Source organism: Pavona decussata, unplaced genomic scaffold, assembly GCF_977016875.1.
Source record: "Pavona decussata unplaced genomic scaffold, jaPavDecu1.1 SCAFFOLD_21, whole genome shotgun sequence".
NCBI lineage: Eukaryota > Metazoa > Cnidaria > Anthozoa > Scleractinia > Agariciidae > Pavona > Pavona decussata.
Window position 1 is genome coordinate 6,222,379 of NW_028145444.1, and position 9,143 is coordinate 6,231,521.

Below are 9,143 nucleotides of genomic sequence, written 5' to 3' on the forward strand. Positions count from 1 at the left end.
TTTCGATCATTTGTGTACGCCGTGTTAGGCTATTTTTCTTCCTTTGATTACAAGTTACGGCAAATCATCATGCGAACTCTAAAATTCGTGCTCCGATAGCAGACCATTTTTCCCGAAAAAGTACAATCTATTTTACGACTGGGGAGCTGCAGAAAATAAAAAAAAGAACGTACAAACAAACAACAACAAAATAACAGGATGATATCTGCTCTGATGAAGGGCTCATCGCACATTGTTAAGAAGTCAATCAGAGAACAACAGATTGCTCTCCTGATGAGAACCGAACTCCAAAAAGTACGTCATCGTAAAACAACTTTGCTCGAGGCCGGTGCTGTAGAGGAGCCTTTTATTCCTACTCCCGCGCCGCAGAGCGCTTCAGTGTGATGTTTTCAGTTGATTAGGCCACAAAGCGCTCTGTGGCACCTTATTTAGTCCAGAAAGCGCTCTCTAGTATCTGGTGATGAAATTAAAAAAAACATGTCATGTTCACAGCGCTTTATGGCTTCACATACAAAACCACAAAGCGCACTGTGGTAATTGATAAAACACCACAAAGCGCTTTATGACTTTCGTATAAACGACTAAAAAAACGCTCTCAGTGAAGGCAAAAAGACAAAAATCTGCAAATTCTGCTAGTCAGTTTTAAAGCAAGGCGACGGTAGATTAAAAACGTGAAGCAGTACTGAGATTTGTGTCGCGCTTCTCCTTTGGGCTCCTGTTTCTGGGGAGAAATAAATGGAATTGAAAACCGGACAACTGATGTTCCAAAGATGTACGTAGACTGAGGACACAACTGAACAATTGTAATAAAACTTCAGAACGTTGCCGAACATAATTGCACTCTAAGTGCACTAGGTTTCTAGAGAAAATTTGGAATGTTATGATGCGAAGATAAAGGAGAATCGTTGAGTTGGAAGCTCTCCCTTTTGTCAGGAAAGAAGCGTACTCCTTCGTGTCGGTTAGGTCGTAAGCTCAATGTTAACATTTCCTTCTCTCAATCGCCATTGTTTTGCTTAACATTTCCAACGTTCAATATTGATTTATCCTCTTATGCACGCAGATAGCATGAACAAGTCTTTAGATGCTTATGGAGACTGAAAACCAACGCACATACTGTTGCTTTCGATTTTTAAACGAAATTGATCGATGCAAGCCGCCTTTTCGTCGCTTTCAAATCAAGTCAAATATATTTGCTGTTTACCCTCACCCCATCGAAAAACCAATTTTGCTCGAAGACCGAACTGCAACGGAGTCTCTTCACCACTCTTAATTCGCGTGGGCCAAGATAGATCGCATAATGTGATTGGCCCATCATACCACATTACGTCAGAGGACATGTCTGCAACAGCGGACATAACTGCAATGGTACACACGATGCCATATCCCTCCAATCTACTACCCCCTGGAGTTAGGTTAGTAGAGGAACACCCCGTCCAATCAGAGAGGAGCCCCAACTCCGTTCTGGTGCTAAATCAGCCTAATTCAGCGAGGCCCTGCATCATCATTATCATCATCATCATCATTATTATCATCATCATCATCATCATCGTCATCATCATCATCATCATCGTAATGATAATAATAACGATAATAATTTCTTGGCACTCAGCTGTCACAGCTCCCTTCTTCATCCACCCATGATCAATTTGGCTTTCATCATATATTTTGTACGAAGTCTAGAGAGATTCGCTATTCCTACATGTAGTTTGGGCGACGTTTAACGCCCCAGTCTATGTATAATCTTATGGCATACATAAGTTTTTACAACTGTTATAATAGTAATAATAATAATAATAATAATAATAGTAATAATAATAATAATAATAATAATAATAATAATAATAATAATAATAATAATAATAATAATTATAATAATAATAATAATTATAATAATATAAACTATAAAATTTAATACACGAAACAGTCAAACGATATTATTCAAGCAATATATCCAAATCTTTATTTGCTCTAACGGTATTTTGTTACAGTGAACATTGATCATGATTATACTCTTATCAAACTTACTCTATATGAAGTTGTTACTCCTCAAGCTAATAACTAAAACAACTTCAAGTCATTTAATTTTAGCGGCCTGGGTATTCTTTGGCAGGTGACAATGGCAACAATAGACTACTTCTTTTCACTGATCTGAATACATACGTAAAAAGACCTTAAAAAAAAAGGCCACATAGCAGTTTTTAATTGAGTGTAGGAAAATATAACATAAATCACTTTTAGCGATCCATGGAAAACGTAATACATTGATCAAACCCTAACTCGGTTTAACTTAAGAAAATGAAGCATGTTTCTTTTTAAGCGATCGCACTGCTCAGGGAAGGCAGAATCAAAGAAAAAAATACACTCAACTGAAGACTGCTGTTCTGAAATAAGGTAGACCTATTTCGACTTAACTTATAAGTTCTCCGTAGTAAGCACTAAAATGCTTACTATCTCTATGCAATGATGACTACCAACAAAGCTACAAATCAACCAAGTCTTTGCAATTAGAGCTCTAAGACGCTTTGCTTCGTTTATTCAGGAAGAACTATCAACCACGAGGAACGGTTAGACACTGGAAAAGTAAACGATCAGGAACTTTAATATTATCGATTAGGGCATTATCTTCAAGTAGTCCTACATATTACAGTTGCTTTTCAATGTACTCTTTGACAACTTGGTCAACATCCCCTTCCGGAAAGTCTGATTTAGCTCCATTTATATTATCGTTTACCTTATAAGCAACATTCAAAAATGTAATTACAAGTGCTATCACAGTTGTATCAATACTCGGTGCCTGAATGACGGGAAAAATATAAAGAAATAGTAATAATGGTAATCCGAGTTTGAGCAAAAATTTACAGAAATTTATTTTGACAGGTATGTCAATTAACTTATGTTTACAGGCATATTTAAACAGCTCTCTCGGAATTAATTTTAAATGCCCTCCTTGTTTATAGCTAATGAGCTCATTTGCTCCTCTGTTTTTCTCCAGTTCGTCAAATTTCTCTTTGTACGAGGTGAAAAGTTTTTTAACCAGGTCACGATATGGATCTTTAAAACAACTGTAACAGCTCCAAAAATAAAGGCATGCTAGGATAACAACCGAAACGTGCGGGAGCATTTCCTTTGTATGGTGTCCCAGTGTCATAATAAAACTTATACTAGCAATCTCTATAACTATTACACAGCCTGACAAGTAAAATGCTACCCAGAACAGGGAAAAACCAATGAACACACACTCAAGGATGGGTAGAATAAAATGTGAACCTCGAAATTTGTTTTGAAACCTTTCATTCAAAATCCGCATTCTCCCATGACACAGGCAAGCCAGAGGGGATGATAAGAAAACACCCACAACAAGGTTTACAAGAAAAATTAAAATAAGGATTACAACTGCTAGTGGGCAAAAAATGGCCTTCGTACATAAACTAATCTTGGTTGTTTCAAAATACTGAGAAAGGCATTGTCCAAGAAAGCATACAAGCTTTACAAAAATATCTGGCAGTTCCTTGAGATTGTGTGAGATGTTCTCTGGAACTTCAAGATTTTTGGGACATTCTCGTGCTGAATACTCATGTTCATCACGCCAAGGGAGAAGAGGAAGACTACTGTGCACAAAGCAAGACTTCCACGTGATGGACTCGGTTATGTTACTTGAGATGATTCCAAATAGAAAACAATATCGGACAAAGTAGCAGATAAATGAAACAATTGCCAAAAGGATAAGAGCCAAAGGGAGATTAGAGATAACGTGGATAACCGAACCAGTTAGAAAACGATTTGGCAAATAAAAAGCAACTCGTGAATGGAAGTTTAACAATAGCATCAACAAGTCTCCAACAGCTGTGAACAATAGCAGTAGAAAAAAGGTGATCACAATGACTTTTACCACCTCTTTTAGCATTGGAAATTTGGTTTTGTTCGTGGCCGAGAAAAAGTTGTTTCCAATCCAACTTCCAAGACTTACTGGGTCGGGACCTCCTACTACAATCATACAAACATAAGTTTCATCTGTATTTCTTGAATCAATCTGTTGCGTTTCTTCGGAGCTAGAGTAGTTAGATGTACAGGTATGTGTTGCGTTATTGGCTACGGTATCAATGTTGTGTTCATCAGCTGCGTTGGCACTTCTCAGTTCTTCTCCTGCTCCTGCTCCAGCTCCAGCTCCTGCCCCTGCTCCTGCTCCCGCTCCTGGTCCTGCTCCAGCTCCTGCTCCAGCTCCAGCTCCAGCTCCTGCTCCAGCTCCTGCTCCTGCTCCTGCTCCTGCTCCTGCTCCAGCTCTTGCTCCTGCTTCTGCTCCAACTCCTGCTCCTGCTCCAGCTCCAGCTCCAGCTCTTGCTCCTGCTCCAGCTCCAGCTCCAGCTCCTGCTCCTGCTCCTGCTCCAGCTCCAGCTCCAGCTCCAGCTCCAGCTCCAGCTCCAGCTCCAGCTCCAGCTCCTGCTCCTGCTCCTGCTCCAGCTCGTGCTCGAGCTCCTGCTCCAGCTCCTGCTCCTGCTCCTGCTCCTGCTCCTGCTCCAGCTCTTGCTCCTGCTTCTGCTCCAACTCCTGCTCCTGCTCCTGCTCCAGCTCCAGCTCCAGCTCTTGCTCCTGCTCCAGCTCCTGCTCCTGCTTCTGCTCCTGCTCCAGCTCCAGCTCCAGCTCCAGCTCCAGCTCCTGCTCCTGCTCCAGCTCCAGCTCCTGCTCCTGCTTCTGCTCCTGCTCCAGCTCCAGCTCCAGCTCCAGCTCCTGCTCCTGCTCCAGCTCCAGCTCCTGCTCCTGCTCCTGCTCCTGCTCCAGCTCCTGCTCCTGCCTCTTCAGCCTTTTCAATGTCAATGACTACAAACTTGGGTGTTGTGTTAACGGCTGACTTATCAGCTGTGTTGGCACCTCCTAGTTCTTCCTCTTCGGTGGTAGAATGTTCAACTGTGCCCGTTTTTCTTAGGGAAGCCATAGCAGCACTTACAGCGTTTTCTGCATCACATGGAGATTCAAGAAAGTGTTCTTGCCTTTTCCTGCCATCAGAAGCTACTTTGTCCGCAGATGCCAATCCGGAAGTACTCCCTTTAACATCACTGTTTATAGACGATTGCAATTGCTGAGTAGCAGGAAATGCGGACTCAGCACACGTAGACGTGGCACTCGGGTCTTCGATTTTGGCTGGTTCAAAACAAGCCGGGTTCTCATTAGAGCCGATTGGTTTCTCGCTAACATTACCCGGTTGTTTACCTTCTCCTTTTTCGTGGTCTGGCAATCTCACGTATAAAAGAGGAGGACGGCGAACCCGCGCCATGGCCAGTTCCGAATTTCTATTCCCCTTTGTATCAACTTCCCTGGACAGAGGAGTACACTCGTCATCCCCTGGGGGCGGCTGCGTTTCCATTATGCCGACGAAGTCAGGTATGTCCGCAGGAGAAACCGGAGAAACATTGTCTGCTCTATTACTTTCAACATGTTCTGTTGCATGATGATCATTATTCATGGTGTTGATGTCATCGTTGTGCTCTGCCTGAGTCGGCCGTTTGGTCAACCTTTCGTTCTCCCTCTCCTCTCGCGTCTTTCGAACCAGCTGCACTGTAACCTGCGATGGACGGCACAGAAGAAGAATAGCGGGATAGAAAAACATTCCTATCCAAATCACCGCGCTCACAAACCACCATGTGTTACTAACAATCATCTCATTGTCCTTAGCAGCGACAGGGCTGTTTCTGGCTGAACGTTTACTTTCGACAGCGATGCGAGTTTGCCCTTCCACTCTCATTAAGGTCAGGAAAGTATTGTTCTCGTTATTAACAAGAGATTCGACAAAGTACATGACAGACTGAGGAGTAAGTAAAGCGAGTCGCGAAGAATGGTTGCTTGCAGGCATTGTTGTCGACTTGAAGATGCAGCTAACACTAATTTCTCTGTAACTCCCATAAAAAATGAGACCTGAATAAACCGTCTCCAAGACAGCCAGGCTAAGGGACTCTATGATTCCCCTGGAACTGGAGACGGACATCTTCTTGAGCCAAATCAGTTGAGCGAATTTATTCAACGTTTGGTTTATAGCATTCGATGTTTGGTTCGCACATGTTTGGTCTACTCGCGCCTGGTGCCCCAATGCCAGCTTGATCAGTTTTCCTTGAGAAATCATTTCCTCTAGTTCTTTGCCGTCTTTATCACCGTTTTCAGTTTTACAAATCCAATGGCATGTACCATCGTTGACAAGATCTTCAACACGAGCCACATTTGTGGCGAACACAAGAAACGTCAAAGAAATCGCGCTCAGCTTTTTCAACACGCGCTCCATTGAGGACCTGGTGATCGGTAAGCTTCGTAGATTGAACCGATTTGTACACCGCGTCGCCTCGTCGCGATTCCAAAGGCACAAAGAATATAACGTAAGCACACAAATCGATCGCCGCTCAAACTGGAATGACTCAGCAGATGATGCAATACTTGTTCCTCATCATGAAAAAGAGGCGGTCTTCATGCGCCTTGCATGCAGCTGACAAACCAGTCAAAATAAATTAATAAATGAAGCCAGACGTAACTAATCCGTGACATCAATGAAATCAATGAGTAATCAATGTGTAATCGATGGGTAACCAGTTGATTAGTCATTGATTATTGCCGATGATCAATGAGTAATCGATGAATAATCGATAGGCCACAAAATTTTCAATTATCGATTAGACATTGATTACATCGTTTAGTCATTGATTGTATTGATTAGCTAGTCATTGATGACATCGATTAGTCATCGATATAATCTCGTGGCTACACAAACCATACCAAAAAAACCAATTTCATATATTCATTTATAGATAGAAACAACGGCCTTATACGGGAAACATTTACCCGGCAGGAAAAGTTGTTTAAAATTTACACGTATATTTCCGGACTCTGATAGTAATTTTACCGTCCATCAAATCAATATGATGATATGCATGCCGTTTCGTTTTTCTCATAGATAGCCTATATACATTGTACAGTAGACTACAGACAACTCTTGGACTCCTATGAATTCAGTTACTTTCCCGGTTTAACCTTGCATGTAGAATTCATCTTTACCTATCAGTATCGTCGCGAACCATTCACGTAAAGAACCGGCTCAGTTATAACAAAAAGCCGGAAAATCTTAATAGATGTGCAGTATATATGTAATCAATGAGTAATCGATGGGTAATCAATAGGCAATCGATGACGGTAATCAGTAGCATCAATGAATAATCAATGACATCGATGAGTAATCGATAGGCCACCATGTTTGACCATCGATTAGTCATCGATTGCCCATTGATCATCGCCCATTGATCATCGCCAATAATCAATGACTAATCAGTTGATTACTCATCGATTACTCATTGATGTCATTGATCATCGATTAGTTACGTCTGGTTAAAGGTGGCTGTAAATTTTGCAAATTTCTATTTCTCGGAACACCACGGTAGACAAAATCCTATTCTAGACTAGTGTTCACCAGAAACAATAAATCAATTTCTTTTGTTCTTTTTGTAAACATTTCTCAGAAAAACAGGAAAACTATTGAAAGTCATGGAATATATTCATCGAAAACTGCAACAGGCTATGACATCACCAGTGATGAAGATCTTTTGTTAGATGCCGCTCACAATCTTCAGGATGACCATCGCAAGTCGTTGTATCAAGGGCAATTCTAGCCGAGGATGACAAAACATTTGAAGCCGGGCGGATGAGCTGGGGCCCACAAACTGAAAGGCCACGCTTAGACGCGTCCTATCAGCCTGTTACGCAGTTCGTGGAGGAAGAAATGTGTGACGAGCCCAACAGAAGAGCGTCTGCATAGGAAGGCTATCGTCTGACAAGTGTGGCTATTTAAACGGACCTCGAGCTGTGAGCAGCAACGACGACGGCGACGGCGACAGAAGGCCAGAAAACAAGTTTTAAATACACTGAAATACTGACTCTGTACGTGCGTTATTACACTGTGGTACATTTTTTTGGCGTCCTCTGCAGACCAACAACGTAAAATGACCACATTCGAGATTTCGTGGAGAATGTGAATACATGGCGATTAATTTTCGCTTATCCGAAGGCCATCGCTCACCGTGACCGTTTTTGCTTACATAACACGTAACTTGCAAATCGAATAGACCCTTCTCCAAAATGGCGACAATAGATTTGAATGAGTTAAAATTGAACTGAATGAAAAACTGATACCAGCACTGGAAAGAGCGCTATACTTTAGTAACCTTGCAACGTTTCAGCATATTAGGTGTAATATCAGCTTAGGAAATGAAAGATGAAATTTGACAAATTTAGACTTTTGTATGACTGTATAAGTCATACCCCCAGTCATACAAACGTCTGTAAATTTTTCATTTTTCAACTTACATTTTCTCAGCTGATATTACACCTGATATGCTGAAACTTTGCAGGATTGCTAAAGTAAAAGTGCTCTTTCAAGTGCTGGTATACCTTTTGAATTTTAACTTATTTGAAGGTTCTATTGTATGGGTACAGCCTTGTGAATTTTATCTAGTAAGAAAGAAAGCCAGTCCTTTTTTTTACAATTTGCACGCTTGTCTAGATCCAGCAACAAGCATTCGGTGTTACCATGGTAACAACTTTAAACCATGGACACTTTTCAGTTTAGTGATCTGCCTTGTATGGGATCTTGACTCTTACAGATCATATTTTTTTTCTTATTTAATTTGTATTTGTACCATTAAATTGTAATAAATTAATGAATGAATAAATAAATAAATAAATAAATAAATAAATAGTTTCAAAGACAGTGACCTTGTGACCAGGATGAAAAATTGGGGCCATGGTCCTGTGATCTTCTTTTAACTTTCAAGCCTTGATTCCTCTTGCGAGACAAGCAATAGCACAAGGAAGCCTGTTTTCGTTTCTCTTCCTTATTTCAGAGGTGCTTGTGCTTATGTAACAAGTGTGAACTTGTGCACCAAGTTGATAAGCACAACCATAACCACCAGAGTCCAACAGGGGGTCGCCTTTGGATTATTTTACTTGTAGAAAACGAGAAAATCAAGAGCGCTGCGCGTCTCACGCTAGTTCACACCACCTCCCTTAGGAAAGTGGTCAATACTACTATACTCGAGCAGGACCCACCAAACCACAAAATAGATGGTGGCCTCTGCCTGCACCCCGCCCCCTTCCTCAACCACAAAAGATGGCGT

The 9,143-nt window shown here is 41.4% G+C and overlaps 1 protein-coding gene across 1 annotated transcript; it reads right to left on the reverse strand.

The window, feature by feature from the left end:
• Positions 1-2,077: 2,077 nt before the first annotated feature.
• LOC146486474 (uncharacterized) lies at positions 2,078-6,831 on the reverse strand. Its single transcript, XM_085097455.1, has one exon. It carries the CDS (start codon positions 6,266-6,268, stop codon positions 2,642-2,644), a length of 3,627 nt encoding a protein of 1,208 aa, XP_084953581.1. The 5' UTR covers positions 6,269-6,831; the 3' UTR covers positions 2,078-2,641.
• Positions 6,832-9,143: the final 2,312 nt, after the last annotated feature.

Bases quoted from the DNA above. Each gene is read 5' to 3' on its own strand.
- LOC146486474 (XM_085097455.1), bottom strand. From the start codon at position 6,268: ATGGAGCGCGTGTTGAAAAAGCTGAGCGCGATTTCTTTGACGTTTCTT.